The sequence below is a fragment of the Lentinus tigrinus genome (assembly GCF_003813185.1).
Source record: "Lentinus tigrinus ALCF2SS1-7 unplaced genomic scaffold L226scaffold_18, whole genome shotgun sequence".
Taxonomy (NCBI): Eukaryota; Fungi; Basidiomycota; class Agaricomycetes; order Polyporales; family Polyporaceae; genus Lentinus; species Lentinus tigrinus.
This window is the reverse complement of record NW_027137927.1, coordinates 126,782-141,376: the sequence shown is the minus strand read 5'-3', so window position 1 is coordinate 141,376 and position 14,595 is coordinate 126,782. Positions and strand designations below refer to the sequence as shown.

At 55.6% G+C, this 14,595-nt stretch overlaps 6 protein-coding genes across 6 annotated transcripts; 2 read left to right on the top strand and 4 right to left on the bottom strand.

The window, feature by feature from the left end:
• Positions 1–334: 334 nt before the first annotated feature.
• Positions 335–1,675, bottom strand: L226DRAFT_561346 (uncharacterized protein; the record flags this gene model as incomplete). The annotated part of the gene is made up of 5 exons (XM_067683429.1): positions 335–793; positions 854–1,072; positions 1,127–1,394; positions 1,443–1,580; positions 1,635–1,675. 5 exons carry the CDS (start codon positions 1,673–1,675, stop codon positions 335–337), a joined length of 1,125 nt encoding a protein of 374 aa, XP_067533842.1.
• Positions 1,676–3,910: 2,235 nt separating this feature from the next.
• L226DRAFT_510667 (uncharacterized protein) lies at positions 3,911–5,419 on the bottom strand. Its single transcript, XM_067678266.1, has 5 exons — positions 5,298–5,419; positions 5,114–5,238; positions 4,918–5,058; positions 4,634–4,862; positions 3,911–4,576 (listed from the first exon to the last, which is right to left on the bottom strand). Exons 2-5 carry the CDS (start codon positions 5,146–5,148, stop codon positions 4,082–4,084), a joined length of 900 nt encoding a protein of 299 aa, XP_067533841.1. The 5' UTR covers positions 5,149–5,238; positions 5,298–5,419; the 3' UTR covers positions 3,911–4,081.
• Positions 5,420–5,941: 522 nt separating this feature from the next.
• L226DRAFT_546568 (uncharacterized protein) lies at positions 5,942–7,427 on the bottom strand (the record flags this gene model as incomplete). The annotated part of the gene is made up of 6 exons (XM_067682434.1): positions 5,942–6,233; positions 6,292–6,468; positions 6,522–6,788; positions 6,839–7,093; positions 7,150–7,341; positions 7,393–7,427. The coding sequence occupies 6 exons, from the start codon at positions 7,425–7,427 to the stop codon at positions 5,942–5,944; spliced, it is 1,218 nt and encodes a 405-aa protein (XP_067533840.1).
• A 760-nt stretch (positions 7,428–8,187) lies between these two features.
• Positions 8,188–9,438, top strand: L226DRAFT_106793 (uncharacterized protein). The gene is made up of 2 exons (XM_067672086.1): positions 8,188–9,168; positions 9,240–9,438. The coding sequence occupies exon 1, from the start codon at positions 8,316–8,318 to the stop codon at positions 9,138–9,140; it is 825 nt and encodes a 274-aa protein (XP_067533839.1). The 5' UTR covers positions 8,188–8,315; the 3' UTR covers positions 9,141–9,168; positions 9,240–9,438.
• Positions 9,439–9,733: 295 nt separating this feature from the next.
• Positions 9,734–10,870, bottom strand: L226DRAFT_465773 (kinase-like protein; the record flags this gene model as incomplete). Its single annotated transcript, XM_067675940.1, has 6 exons — positions 9,734–9,823; positions 9,876–10,001; positions 10,057–10,204; positions 10,250–10,413; positions 10,465–10,554; positions 10,610–10,870. Coding segments are annotated over 6 exons (879 nt in total), but the record flags the coding sequence as incomplete, so codon positions are not given.
• A 1,757-nt stretch (positions 10,871–12,627) lies between these two features.
• L226DRAFT_572346 (uncharacterized protein) lies at positions 12,628–14,359 on the top strand (the record flags this gene model as incomplete). The annotated part of the gene is made up of 12 exons (XM_067684664.1): positions 12,628–12,683; positions 12,744–12,778; positions 12,838–13,001; positions 13,224–13,242; positions 13,299–13,318; positions 13,375–13,431; positions 13,491–13,513; positions 13,560–13,714; positions 13,778–13,793; positions 13,853–13,901; positions 13,957–14,012; positions 14,077–14,359. 12 exons carry the CDS (start codon positions 12,628–12,630, stop codon positions 14,357–14,359), a joined length of 933 nt encoding a protein of 310 aa, XP_067533837.1.
• Between the last annotated feature and the right edge of the window lie 236 nt (positions 14,360–14,595).

The window sequence follows — 14,595 nt, the reverse complement described above, 5'->3', positions numbered from 1 at the left end:
TTGCTGATTGCAGTGAATTGGTATCTTGCAGGCTGACATCCCGCTCGCTGGAAGCCTGGGACCGGAAGCGATTCCATCTCTACGTTAACAGATAGTCACCTCGGCATGCAGAAGATCAAGATAATCAATCAGGCTGGTAATCGAAAGCTGGTGCAAATTAGGGAAACGATACACAAGAATATACTGGGCATATACAACAAGATGCAGTACAGGTGCGGAGCATTGCAAAGCGAAGCATCAACATCAATCCGGCGGAATGAATCGTCCATTACAAAGGGGTACGTCGTCCACTCATTTCGCTTCAAGTAGACACCACCGAGCCTTCCTGAAGGCTCTAGAAGCCCTCGTCAGTCATGTCCGAGTCCTCAGAGTCCGATTGCTGACCCATATCCGCACTAGTACTGTCGTATTGGTATCGACCGCTGGAAGGGGCTGTGGCCCAGTTCACCGGGGATAATGTGAAGTTAGGCTCAGGAAAGGCGTTGTCGACCGAGTTACGACGCTGAGAGTTTCCCGACTGGAAGGAGAGTAGAAACTCGACAGCAGGCAGCTCTTCAGTTGTCATAACTCGGTACACGCAGGACCGAGACGTCTCAAGCTGTCTGCGACGCGCTTGAACGTCGACGTCTCGGTGGTATAGCGGGGTAAGTACGCTCGCGTTGTTATCGAGGACCGGCTGCGGCGGGGCGGTATCCAACTTCTCCTCGAAATGGAACGTGAAGGGGGGTACCGGATACATGGAGGGTGCCGTCGGAAGTGGCCCCGAGTCACCAAGAGATATGGGATGATCGACCTACGGGTAACTCAAAGTCAGCGGAGACGGGATAATCATGAAGGCGGATGTGTAACGCACGATGGTCTGCGTGAGGTCATGAGACTGTACGAGTGCTTCGGCGGTGTCTACCACCATACATTCCTGGCTTTGCCCCGGCTGGTCTTCAGCGCGATCGTCTTCCTCCGAAGCCGCTGCCAGTGTTTGGGAGTTCTCTTTGACAAGGTACTTGCGGCGGAGCGCTTGCAAGACATCTTGTGGGATAATCTTCTCTTTGGCAGGTCGTTTCGAAACCCATCTCTGCGAGCTTTTGATGAGACCCGGAGATGGAAGATGACGAAATGAATGACGAACTCGTAGTTGGGGTGTCCATTTTGACTTGTTTTTCCGCTGGTCTTTCTTGAATTCCTTGGACTTAGGGTCTCTACGCAGGCATCGCACGCAGTGTTTATCCCAATGTTCACGATCGTAGCAATGATTCCGGCTGAGCCGTGCATTGAGGTAGCATAGCTTGCAAAGCGCGTAAAGCTCGTTAAATTGCCAGACCATGGGATGCGACTGGAAGTATTCCCATCGCTTGTGCTGCCCTACAGTCCTCAGCAACGTTCGTGCAAGAGGGACGCTGTGGAAGAGGTTAGGGTGCGAATTCAGTAACTGAGTAGATGCGTACCACTTGCGGCCCTTGGCAGGCACCAAGGGCTTAAGCTTCGTGGTGGGTGGCGCTTGTTGGTCTTGGGAGGTCTGTTTCTTCGCTGGCTTCTGTTGGGGGATAGCGAGAGCCTTGTGGGACTTCGAGCCTGTGGCGACGCTGACGCAAACCATAGATAAAAATCGTGGGAAGTGGGATCCTGAGGACACTCACCGATGAGCGGTATTCTTCTTAGAAGAGCGGGTCTGCACCATGATGTGCGATGTTTGTGGTGACTATGGTGTAAATCTGGTGCGGATGGGGGGAGGAGTAGTTGACGAGGGGGGTCTAAGGGTCGGATCCCCCTCGCCACGCTGTACGTGGATACTTATACAATTGCGTAACCCAAGTATACGGACTTGGGAGGTGAATCGTTGTGCGCTGGTTGCGTCGGACTCTCAATAGGATCAAGGACACCTGCCCAATGTGGCTGATTGTCTGGAGGAGGGCAACACGAGTGTGGCGAGGCGTCGTAATCCTTTGTCCCGCGCCTCGATGCGAGTTCTGGCACAGTAGAACCAGTGCTGAACACTTCGGGGGCATACATACCGAATTTCAAGGCCAGCAGAACGAAATAGAGCGATCGCCACAGTTCGACGAGGAGGCGAGGGGAGAGAACAAGTGCACTCGGCATCTTCCGACTTGGCTGATGCACTTTCATGTGGGAGCCGGGTTTTGGTCTGTCAGTGTCTCGCAGAATTTGGTCCTTTGACGTCTCACGGGACTGCAAGGATATGATATCTTGTGCTTTCAATACCGGACAACGGAATCGGGATGCAGAAGGGATGGTACGAGATCAAGCTCATGCGAGTGAAGTAGGTTCAATTCAGGCAGGTGCGACATTCGGCACGGTACAATTGAGTGATGAACGAGTACAACAGCAGAAAAAAAGGCACGAAACAAGCTAAAGATAACATGAGATGACGTATAGCCAGATACGGCGACATGTGTCATGAATAAGGAGGATCCGACGGCTTGAAGGACGTAGGAGAACTTGAAGCCAATTGAGTGTCGAACAGCGCCAGACGGCAGTGCATACTAGTACGTCGTCCATGTTGGCTGTTCGAGTGAGCCCATGGAGTCTGTATTATTCGTGTCTAGCGTGTCATCGCTCTCAGACTGAGAGTCGCAGAGCCCTTCCCTTGCTTCCTTGCGGATGGTCTCCAAGTGCCGGCGAGAGTCGGGTGGAGGAAGCTCGGTCTGGCGACCACTTGATCCCAGTGGACCGGAGATAGGCCAAAATGATACTGAGCGAAGGGATCCTCACGGATCATCAGGAGTGGCAGACGGAGGGCGAATGATCCCGTAAGTCCCGTAGTTGCCCGAGGTTGTTCAGGACGATGTGTCTCTCGTTTTGAGTTACTGGGTGTCGCAGTAGATTCTGAGCTGTGAGAGGTGCAACAACGACGCCATTCGGCCACTCGATGCGCCACCCCCAACTCCTCCGGCGATGAGATGTCATGGGTGGAAGAACTGCCAAGATTGTGTCGTATCTGGTCTTCAGGAAGCGCCACAGACTGGGTTCGAGGGGTCAAGAGAGCTCTGGTGTCCGGTACGCCGTCTTGTCGGTCGTCAAAGGTTGCAGACAGCGTCACTGGATGTATCTGCGCATTGAGAGAATTCAGTGAACCGAACCAACTGAGTACGATGGGCATGAAATAGAACGACGCACAGATGCCGAGGGTAACTCAGGCAGGGTGCCGGCGTACCATTTGCCACCTTTGGTAGGGAGTGGTCTCGGAAGTTTGGCACGATTCAATCGAATCGCCTCAGAAACTCCGTCGTGCAGTATGGTTGGCTGCGGATGGACAGAGGATGGCCCTCCATGGTCTGCCCCGTTCGAAGCGACGCTGACCGGAAGTATTTGTTAGTCATGCAAAAGAATGCAGAGAAAGGAGAAGGCCTCACGAGAGGTTGGCTTTGTTGGTGGGCTTGTAAGAGGAGCGCGTTCGCACCATGGGTTTCAGTGGGTTTGGCGCAGTGGACGAGGGTGGATCTCAGGGGATTTAGGTGAGGATTCTTATGGCATAGATACTTATACGACCGCGCAACCCAAGTATACGGAGTCGGAGTGACATCGTTGTGCGCTGGTTGCATCGGATTTTCATAAGGATCCAGAAGCCCTGCCCAATACGGCTGGTTGTCTTGGGGGAGGGTAGCACGAGTGTGGCGAAGCATCGTAGTCCGTCGTCCCGTGCTTCTATGAGAGTTTTGGCACGGTAGAAACATGTTATAATGCTTCAGTCACACCCGTACGAAGTTTCATAGCCGTCGGAAGAGAAGAGCGCGATCGCCACAGTTCGAAGAGGAGGTGGTGGAGGGAGAAAACAAGTGCACTCGGCATCTTCCGGCCGGCTGATGCATTTTCGCGTTGACCTGCGTATACCCATGGGCACTGGGCCCAGGGCGGGCTGTTCGGCCTATCACTCGCGGATGTAGAAACTAGGTGTGCAATCAACATGCATTCATGTGGCTATGAGACTAGGAAGCGTAAGGGAAGAGTGCACTATGGTACAGTGGGCTGTGGCATCCATTATGTGAACGTAGTCTACCAGGACCTGAAACGGATGAAGCAGAATTCCAGAGAACAATAATCATCGCGAAGCAACGCACACCCCTTGTCATTCGTTCCCCGCCGCTGAGACCGGTGTCGTAGTGCCATTTGTCGGTGCCCGGGGCGGTGGCGGACTGTGCGTCGCCCACTGATCCTCACCATCAAATTCCTCGTCGTGGTCCTCGGATTCCACTTGTCCCCAATCCACGGGAGAGAGAACACAGCGTCGTGACTCCGCTTCCGCCTGATCGGGATTGACGAAAACAGGAAGCTTGAGATTGGCGAACGACCATTCAGGGATGACCTCTAGAGGGGCGTTGAGATCGATTGTTTTCGCTCCCGGATGTGCCACAGCGAGGTACTCCGCACAGAGGAGATGCGAGCTCAAAGGGCCAGAAGCAAATGGTAAGGGTTCGCGAACCGGCTGGGGATGGGCGGTCTCGGAGGCCGCACGAGCTCTCTCTTGTGGAGGCGGTGATGCCTCAGGCTCGCTGTCGCTCAAATCCGTGAGATCAGAGCCAGCGTCCAGGATCAGGGACGGAGTAGACAGTCGCGAAGAGATCTTCGCAGTCGTGTGAGTTCTGAGTTCCACAATGCCGTGAAGGCGATGCAGGCTTACTAGGGTGCTCTTCTCCAGTCTGGCCTCCAACTCGGCCTGAGACCACTTATCGCAGCGCTCCCGGTGCGTCTTCCAGTGGCTGTAATCGTACAGATGGTGCTTGGTGAGCTTGACGAGCCCGCCGCACCTCTTGCAGCCGACGTTCATGTGGTCTATGACGATTGCGAGCGGCTGTTTCTCGAGCTTCTCCCGCCTGGCCTGCTCGGTCTCCGTGAGGTCGCGGTCCAAGCTGCGATGACGATCGTAAGTAACGTGCCAAACGCGCGACGAGTAGCATAACATACACTGATGGTGATGGCGTCAATCTCTGCTTCTTGTGCGGCTGGCCGTGTTCTGCTGGCTGGTGTGCAATCCGCTTGGACTTCCTCGAGGCGGTGGACACCACCTCCGGTTCAGAATCGGGCAATGTAGAGGTCGACGCGTTCCTACAGTCCGGGATGTCAGCGTCATGACCACTAGATACGAGGCAGGTGGTCTTACGGAAGGGGATTTCGTACTCCGTTAGTGGGAGCCATGGGTGTTATGCGTGCCGCAGCGCGCGGTGAGAGGGGATTACAAGGTCTGGTAGAGGGGGATTTGGAGGTCCCGTCGCGTCGTGTCGCGCTCTTTATGTGCAGGTTATGGGTCAAAGCCACTCAGCGGGACCAAGCAGAAAAATAGAGACCTACGAGCCACTCCTTTTGTCTCGAAAAGTGGAGGGTGGTTTCAGGTCGAAAACGTGGTATGAGGCTGCGTCCCGATCGATTATAAGGTCAGCTGCAAGGGATATAGGAAGAAAAACGCGTCGGGATGGGGTGTTAAGTGAAGTAGAGGAGGGGACTGAGTGGTGGTCGCGAGAGAACGGTGTGGCCGGCGGAAGGGCAGGGATATATGAGGCCGGCAAGTGCCGCTCTGGACGCGTCGCGGACGCGCCCAAGACGCGCTGCACTACATAGGTTGCACGGGCCACGGCTGCGTTCGGGTGTTATCGGGCGACCTCGAGCGTCGCGGATGCAGAAGTAAGCCCGCAGCTGCATAGTTGGGGTATCGGGATCGTATTGGGACTGAGGCAACTAGGGAGCATATACAGGCTAGAATAACATCCCGGACACACGTGTAGATAAACGCAAGCCGACTTGTAGGTCGCACGAATACAGACTTAAACAAAGAACGTAAATTCATGCATATCGTGAAACGGATGGAACAGGGAGTGTGGTGTACAGGTATCGCAGCGCAAGAGTGAAAGTACATATCATGGGAATGCCGGTAGGTCTACATAATTGACCGATGGCGCGTTGGCCCAGTGAGAGGGCCAGTGGACTGTTGAAATCAGCCAGACAGGCCCTCGCGGAAACCACGGAGGAAGTTCTTGAGGGGCGCGGTGATCCAGTCTAGGAATCCAGGCGCGTCACCCTGTGGTGCCTCGTACGATTCGCCACGTTGGCGAACAGCACGCTCCGGCGCATCGTCCTCCTCGCGTGAACGCTTGTTCTTCCGAGGCGTGCCAGCTTCCGCGGCGACGATCGTTTCTTCGGTAGAAGCAACTGAAGGAGGAGAGCGCGGAGCGGCCGCCCCTGCAGCAGCGACTGGTTTGGCAGCGGGCGGAGGGGGGGCAGGGAGACTGCTCCGAGGGGGGTGGGTGAGCGGTCCTCAGATGCAGATTGTGACGTGACACCCACCTGCAGGTAGTCTTGTGTTCCTCCCATTTCGTGAGATCATAATCAAGCTGCCGACCAAGGTCGACAGTCTGGTTGCAGACTTTGCATTCGACACTTTCATTAGTGAAGTTATGCGCTTGTGGATCGTTCACCAGCGTGAGCTTCCTCTGCGCAGCGGCCACTTTGGAACCAGGCCGACTGCTGTGGGTCAGCTCAACGTTGATCAGCTGCGGCATAGAGCATACACTTACTTCGTGGCGCCGGAGCACTTCTGCACATGAGCCTTCCACGGGTGCAAAGAGTACCGCGTCCCAGTCGACAACTTGACCCATGCCTGGCAACCCTTGCAGAACACGGCGTCAGGCTTAACCTCGCCGGCTAGAGGGTCGCTCTCGATGAAAGACTTCCGATCCTCCTCTTTCTTGACGCGTTTGATGGCGGCGGCGTCGACAATAGATCCATCTGCAGCCGAAGCTTCGTCGTCTTCCATCTGCTCAGCGGCCTTCTCCTTGCTTGGACTGCTGTCGTCGTAAGAAAATGGCCTCGGCTGGATCACAGCGCGACGCACCTCTCAGAACGCTCGCTGCCGCCCTTGCAGGACCTGCGGTGCTCCACCCAATTCTTCATGATGTACCGCCGCGAAGGGTTGAGGTCGATCCACTCATTGCAGGCCTTGCAGAATACGCGATGCGCCTCCACCTCGCCTGAATTGGGATCGTCCTCCATGAATTGGCGGCGCTCGGCCTCGTTCTTCCGCGAGGAATACCTGCCCTTGGGTTCCCCCGCAACGGAGGCATCGTCCGCATCCTCGGTGTCAGTGCGGCTGTGTGTGGGCATTTGTTAGCGTTCGCCACGCCAGATACAAGGGGAGACGCGTACCCAATGGTCGACCGAGGCTTGGCACTGGACGGAGGTTTGGTAGGGGAATCGTCGCCAACGAGAGTGTCCTCGCGGGCAATCGACGCGACAGAGCCTTGACGCGAATGAGGTGCTCTCTTTCCTCTCGTACTAACAGGTTTCTTGACAGACGCAGACTGAGCTGGAGTCTGTTTCGGCGACGGTCCAGGGAGGCTGAGCGTGGCGGTTGAGAGGGAGGCGTGAAACGACGCTCAGGGGACTCACTGGACATCAACCTTCTTGGGGGTCCTGGCGGCCATCTGTGGAGTCTGAGCAGGCGGTAAGGGACGCGTTTTGGCCACAGACGTGTCTCGGAGACGAGGGGAGGAATCAAACCGAGCGTGGGATGAGTTCGCGCGTTCTGAGCATGAACACGATCATGAAACAGTCCGCTGCGACTCCGACGTGACGGCCTTGCTCGGGTTCGTCCACTTTAGCACTCCCGTCGCCCACCTCGTCCACCTCGACCGGAATGCCACGATGCGGAAGAGCACTCACCGGTCTAGTCACTGCTTGGATGGGCGGTTCTCCTTCTTCGTCAGACGATCCGTCGGATTCTCCTCTGAAAGATGTCGCGCGTCAGAAACTGTGTGCGCGCGGTGAACGCGAGAGAACGCACCCGGAATTCTTGTATGTCTTGTCGATGTTCGACCTTCTTCTCTGTATATGCCGACGCGATCAGTGTGCGTGGGGCAACCGCAGGCGGTGGTTGGAGACGAACCTTGGCACGCCCCGCGTAAGTGACCTTGTTAGGAGCTCTAACCGTTGCACATCAGCTGCTGGGCAATTGTAGGCCTCGATAGAGTTCGGTACGGACCTGTGCGGAGACGATGTCGCGTCAGACATGAAGACACGCAGCGAGGGCGGATGTAGGGGTTCGGGTTGCCGCAAAACTTGTCGCACAGACCACCTGGCTTATCCGCGCTTATTCACATAACAAATCCGATAAGCGCCCAAAGAAGGCATCCTGACAAACGTTATACAAACCGAAACGAGTTCATTATCTCGCCCTGGCCGTTTCTCTGCTTTACCTCTACCATCAATACTGCTTGCAATTCACAGCTGGAGCTCTTCGTCTAGTCATCCGACTCATCAGGAACTACACTCTTTCCAATCGTTGACTGCTTGACGCGCTCGCTCGTAGGTGGATGTCCGATCCCGAAGATCTTCTCGCGGAATCTCTCGAGACCCTCTACGACCATGTCCCCGTCGCGCACTCCTCAGCCGGCGCACCGTTCACCTATCAACTGAACGACGAGGTCTCGCGCATTCACTTGGTTACGCCCGACACACAGGCATCCAACTGGGCTCTTCACGCTTCGTCCATATGGTCTTCCGCTATCTATGTCGCAGATCACATCCGCGACCTCCATTTGGACCAGCACATCGCTCTCGCCAAACGAGACGGCCGCCCGCTCAGGATCCTTGAGCTAGGTGCGGGCGCAGGCTTACCTAGCATCCTCATCGCCAAGATGTACCAGGACGCGGTTGTCACCTGCAGCGACTACCCCGACGAGAGCCTCATCAAAACCCTCGCTGAAAATGCGAAGCGAAATGACGTCGCGGATCGCTGCCGTGTCGTTCCGTACGGCTGGGGTTCTGACCCATCCCCTCTCATGGTCTCCCAGAGTGCTCATCTCGACCCTATCCCTGGGTTTGACATCGTTCTTGCCGCCGATACGCTCTGGAACTCGGACACGCACCGTATCTTCGTTCAAACACTGCAGCTAACTCTGAAGCGGGCTGCGAGCGCACGGGTTCACCTTGTTGCAGGCCTCCACACCGGACGATATGTCATCGCGTCCTTCCTGAAGCTCATACCCGACGCCGGTTTGGTGACGGAGGACCTAAAGGAGAGGCGAGTCGGTGGCTCTGAGGAACGTCCATGGAGCGTGGATCGCGCGGAGGGCGAAGATGAGGCGGAACGCAGACGTTGGGTTATTTGGATGGTCTTGCGGTGGCAAGATGGCTAGTCTGTGGCAAGATGGCTAGTCTGTCATGGTACGACCGTTCCCGCTCTCAAGTTTGGCATAATCTCATGTTCGTCATATCCATACTCACGAATAAATCAGCACGTCCTAAGCGACTGGTATACAGCACCGCTCGTATGCACCTGCGGGATCAACGCTCATCCTACGAAGCCGACATCCTTCTCTTCATCCATCCCTTCATCTTCTGCACCACTCTCGACCCTTTCAAACCGCCTACTCCCGGTGACTCAACGACCGACTCGAAATCGTCCTCGCTCTGCGTGAGGTCGCAATCCGTGTAACACGTAGATCCCAACGACCATTCGTTCGTCGTGTCGAACGAGCCCTCAATGCCACGCAGGGTCGGCGATACCCATTCGAACCATTCGTGCGGTGGTCGATCGAACGCGCCATAAGGTCGTCCGTACGAAACGTCGACGTCCTGGAATCAGGATCAGCGTCGTTAACGGTCAGGTCGCTGCTGGGCCTACCTCTACATCTTCACTCATGCGGTCGGCCAACGCCTCATGACGCCTCTCCCGACGCTCTACGACGTCCCAATCACTGTGTGGACGTCAGTGAGCCCCTCAACAAGTCTATGGGATGCATACGCACATTCCATGGAACCACCGGTGCTTCTTGAGCTTGCGAATCGACGCTCTTTTCTTTGGGTCCTTCTCCAGCATCTGGCAGCTTCGTCAGCACGCATGGACTTCGAGACATCCCTCCTGCGCGCACCTTTGTCAACAAGTTTCGGATCTCCCCATCGACCACGCCGTATAAGTCAAAGTCGGCTGGAACGGTGTCGGTTCTGGTGATCAGCTCCTCCAGCCGTTGTTCCTTGGGTTGGAGCCCGAATGGCAGCTGCGGCTAATGAACACGACGCTCCCGATGTGTGGATGTAGCAAATCGTACTTACCCTCCCGGTCAACATGGAGTACAGCACTACCCCTGCTCCCCAGACGTCCACTTCGTAGGAGTACTTGCCGGAGTAAACCTCCGGCGCCACGTACCCCGGAGTACCCGCCAAGGTGTGCGTCTGGTCCCCATCTTTGCCCTTCATCCAGCTTCCGCGATGTTCCGAGTCCTCGCTGTCGCGGTGCATGTTCCACGGAGGCAGATGAGTCCATGGCCGCTCCGCATGGTGTGGCCCGAAGCCGCGGGCGATGCCAAAGTCTGTCAGCGCGATGTGGTTCTCATCGTCGATGAGGATGTTGTCCGGCTTGATGTCGCGGTGGAGGATGCGACGCTTGTGGAGAAACTGCAGCGCGACGAGCTTTCGAGTGTCAGGGCGAGGCAATTATCAGGTGCTCTCCGGACAACTCACCAGCTCAGCGCACCACAGGCGCGCTTGATGGACTGGGACAGTTCCGTGACGCTTCATCCACTTCATCAGGTCCCCGCGCGGATAGTAGTCCTGCCCGTGCTATCAGCATGCCACGCGCTCCTGTGTCTGTGTCGGCGGTACGCACCGTGAGGAAGTAGAAGTTGTCGCTGTCCTCGAAGCTCCCCGCTAGAGGCACGGACAACGGGCTGCCCACACCGTCCTCGCACGCGTCCTTCGCGAGGGTCTTGGTCACGGCCTGCTCCTCGAACACCGCCGGATACTCGCGCAGACGGAGCCCGTTCTTCTCGATGACTTTCATCGCGAGGTATCGCTCGGACACGACGTCCTCGACGAGGTAGACCGAGCCGTGCCCGCCTTTACCCAGCTTGCGGATTGGGCGAAAGTCGCTCGCGGTGAGGATGCGGCCGCGCCGGGGGTAATGGCTTGACGGGCACGGAGAAGACGACGTGTGGGACGTCCCCGGAGACAGGAAGGAGTAGGGTGACGAGGAGCATGGGGAGCTGGCGGTGACGGGGGACAGCGGAGGCGGCGAGAAGGCGTCGCGGATGTGCACGAGGACGGGCTCGTCAGAGGAGCTGGAGCTGACCGGGCTGTAGTCGACGTCGATGCCCTTGCTGGCGCGTCCGACGACCTCGAACTCGCACAGCGTCTGGGGTCATGCGGGTCCATGAGATGGTTTGGGAGGTGAAGGCGGCGGGCACGTACATATTCCCCAATGTCCTCAAACATATTGACTAGCCTATTCGACAGATTGCGGATGGTCGAATCGATCCTTGTCTAGCGCGATGCGCACGGCGAATGGTGCGTGTGCAGTCTGCCAGGAGAGAGATGTCGGCTGTTGAGGAGGTGGAGGAAGAGCTTGGCGAGGCCTTGGAAGACATGTCTGCTGCTGGGAACTTGGTTGTAGTCCGCGGTGAAGGTGAGGCTGGCATTGTCAGCCTCGGATCCGGACCCGAATATGGGTGCGGGCATTGTTCGGGTCAGGCAAGTGGACCCAGGCAAACGTAGTCCAAATCCGTCGTACGTACCAAGATTCGCAACTTGGGAGTCCCGGTCCAGTGCTGACCTGGCCTACAGGACTAGCATACGATGTACTCAGGGCTATGACCATCACGTTTCATTCTTGATGTATAAGCTCATCAAGCTAAGGGCCTTTCGCGACGACTTCGGAGTCCCAGCAACTTGCTCACACGCGGCGGGCCTGGACGGTGGCTATGTCCGCTGTTGATTCGCCTGCCCGTCCTTTGCACTCGAGAACTGCGCCGCTGCTTTCATGTAAGTTGTAGTGAACGTTCAATCGAGTGTATTGTGCTCATCAGAATCATACTTGTGCACACAGCCACTATCTAAATACGCTCTCACACCTGGCGCGAATCGCTCAGGTCGGTATTGCATACTATGCGCTGGCCATTGACAGACCTCCAGAAACATCGCTGTGCAGCTTGTGCGGCCCAACATTCGGCTTCTACGGCGTCATAAGTTTTCCGCCGCGCGCTCATCCTCAGAAGATCCATTTGCTAGGAGCTCTGGGTGAGTGATAAATATATCGTCCCTATCCTGTAACAGGCACTGACAACGAATGCACGATAATGCATCCTCTTCGAGAGCGACCGCAGACATCGCATGCTCCGACTCGGATCTGATTTCAGCGGCTACATGTGTTCGACGTTTGACAGAGAAAGTGATATCACCCCGAGCACGTAGCGGTCAAGGGTCTTCCTGAGAAGTGCTGCTGTATTCGACGTCATGTTCGTCAGTGCATTGAACGCGAGGATATGCTTTCCTCTGTGTCTCATACGTAAGCCCAGTATTACAACCTCAGCGCGACTGGTTGCTCAATCCCTCAATCCCGTAGTATCAGGTGCGCGGTGCTCATGTACCGTTGTCTCAAGCGAATATGTCGAAGTGGCTCTAGCACCGAATGGCCACATAAAGGCGTACATACAGTCTCGCTGACGTTCAATTTCCCTGAGGCGATACATCGAAACGTCTCAAGCGGGCGTCGTGGATGCCATAGGGCTGCGCCGCAACAACCCATTCAACCGTGTATAAGAAGGTCAATGTTCCGTCTACTGTCGTGGTGATCCCCCACAGACCGAGAGCGAACCTTCAATCTTCCTTGCTCTCGTTCAACTACGTTTTATGTCCTCGGCCGCGGACGTCCTTGCTGCTGCAATCGTAGCGTCATTCAAGAGCCTGTACGTCGCAGATGTGCAGAATTTTCATCATATGTGCTGCTTGCTGACAAGACCACGCAGCTTCATCGAATATCACTGCGATTTCGCCGCCTCAGGTACATGATCCATATTGAACCCTTGCCCCGAGTCGAACTGACCCTGATTTCCACCGCAGTTCTCTTCCTCTATGATGCACTCATCACGGTTGATCGAGAAGTGGCATGTTTCTGGACCACCAAATGGTCAGGATCGTCACTCTTGTTCTTCGCGAATAAGTACATCTGTGTGACGCTCTATATCATGTTGTTGTTTGACTCCGCGACATTCCACTCGGACAAGGTACGCAATCACTTTCGATGTACGACAGCATCTAGTAACCGGAACTGCAGAGGTTGGTACATTATAGATGCAGAGTGCTACATGATGACTGAGGTTTGTTTGTACAGCTGTTCCTCGTTCATTATCGCCCTGTCCGTAGTCCAAAGACTGCAACTCGTTCCCTGGGCAGGCATGTCTCACTTCCAATGCTCGTTCCCAACCATGCTGACTGATCGCGGCCAGCGTTCTCCGCTCTTCGTGCGTTTGTGCTGAGCAGAAGCAAGCTCCTGGGAGCTCTCGTTTTCATCTTGTCCCTAGCGCCATTAGCTGCTAACCTGGTGAGTGCGTAGATTTTGCAATTGTAGAGGTGGACCTAACACATAGACTGATCTAGGTTTTCTACGGCTATCAGCTCACCGGAAAGAATCTGTGGCCTTTCGGATGCCTCCAAGTAAGAACCACGACGAAAGAATTGGAACTAAAGTTTGGATGTTTCATTTTCATCATCAGTCGGCGCTGACGTTGTACCAGCCGTAGGTTTGCTTGCGGCTATATGCGAAAGCCGATGCTCATACACAGAATCTGTATAGTGGTGATCGTAGCTCGAGTACCGCTGCTTGTTTCCGACATTCTGCTCATCTGCATCACCTGGGCAAAACTGAGCGGTCGGGACACCCTGAGGGATATCCGACAGTCCAAGAGAATGACGCTATCAGATATTGTACTATGGGATGGTATGTGTCAATCTTCATGCGAAGTAACGGTATTCCTCACTATTCGTATTATGCCGCACACAGGTACCGTATACTTCGTGTACGTCCTTCGACAAAGCGGGTGGTATACCTGTAGCAGATCTCAACGCTTCTCATCAGCGCCATCTTCATCATGAACCTCCTACATCTGGTCCTTTCGGTGGCTGCGGTAGGGCGCATGTCCTATCACGCTCGTACGACTTCACTCACCGTTTCACGGAAAGCTGGGCCCCGGAGTTGCGAGCGACGGTGCGAGCTATGTCACCATATTCACCGCTCCGTACGCGTCCAGCATGAATGCACCTGCGTGTGTCTACTCATCAATATTTCTGACACATTCGCAGAATCACATCCATCCTCGTCTCGCACTTCCTGCTACAACTCCAGGAAGCCAACCAGACAGTCATAAGAGTCGACTCCGACGATCCGTTGCACTTCTCGAGAAACCCCTACGATGACACCCCGGGTTTCATCCGATCCCTCGGAGCCGTCCTGACTCCGGGTTTGCCAGTACCACACTCGGACGATGACTCTGAGTTGTACGTGACCTCGCGATCAGGTTGGGATGAGGAAGACGAGGTGCAGGCCTCCGAGTCTCCCGCCCATGTGCCATTCTCTTCCGCATAGCGGTTCCGAGCTCACAGTCGCGCGCGTTTTATGTCATCCCGCGTGGACGACTGATGGTATTCTCTTATAGTCCCGCATTTGAGTTCACTAAACTTGACTCTTTCCGTCGTAGAACATCAGTGCCGATTCCATCCATCTCGTACTCATCTCCAACACCGCCGTACGTCGTATGAGTCTCAAGTTACATATGAAGGTGAGCTGGCGCCTCCCAACATTCGACCGTGACCGGAGCGCAG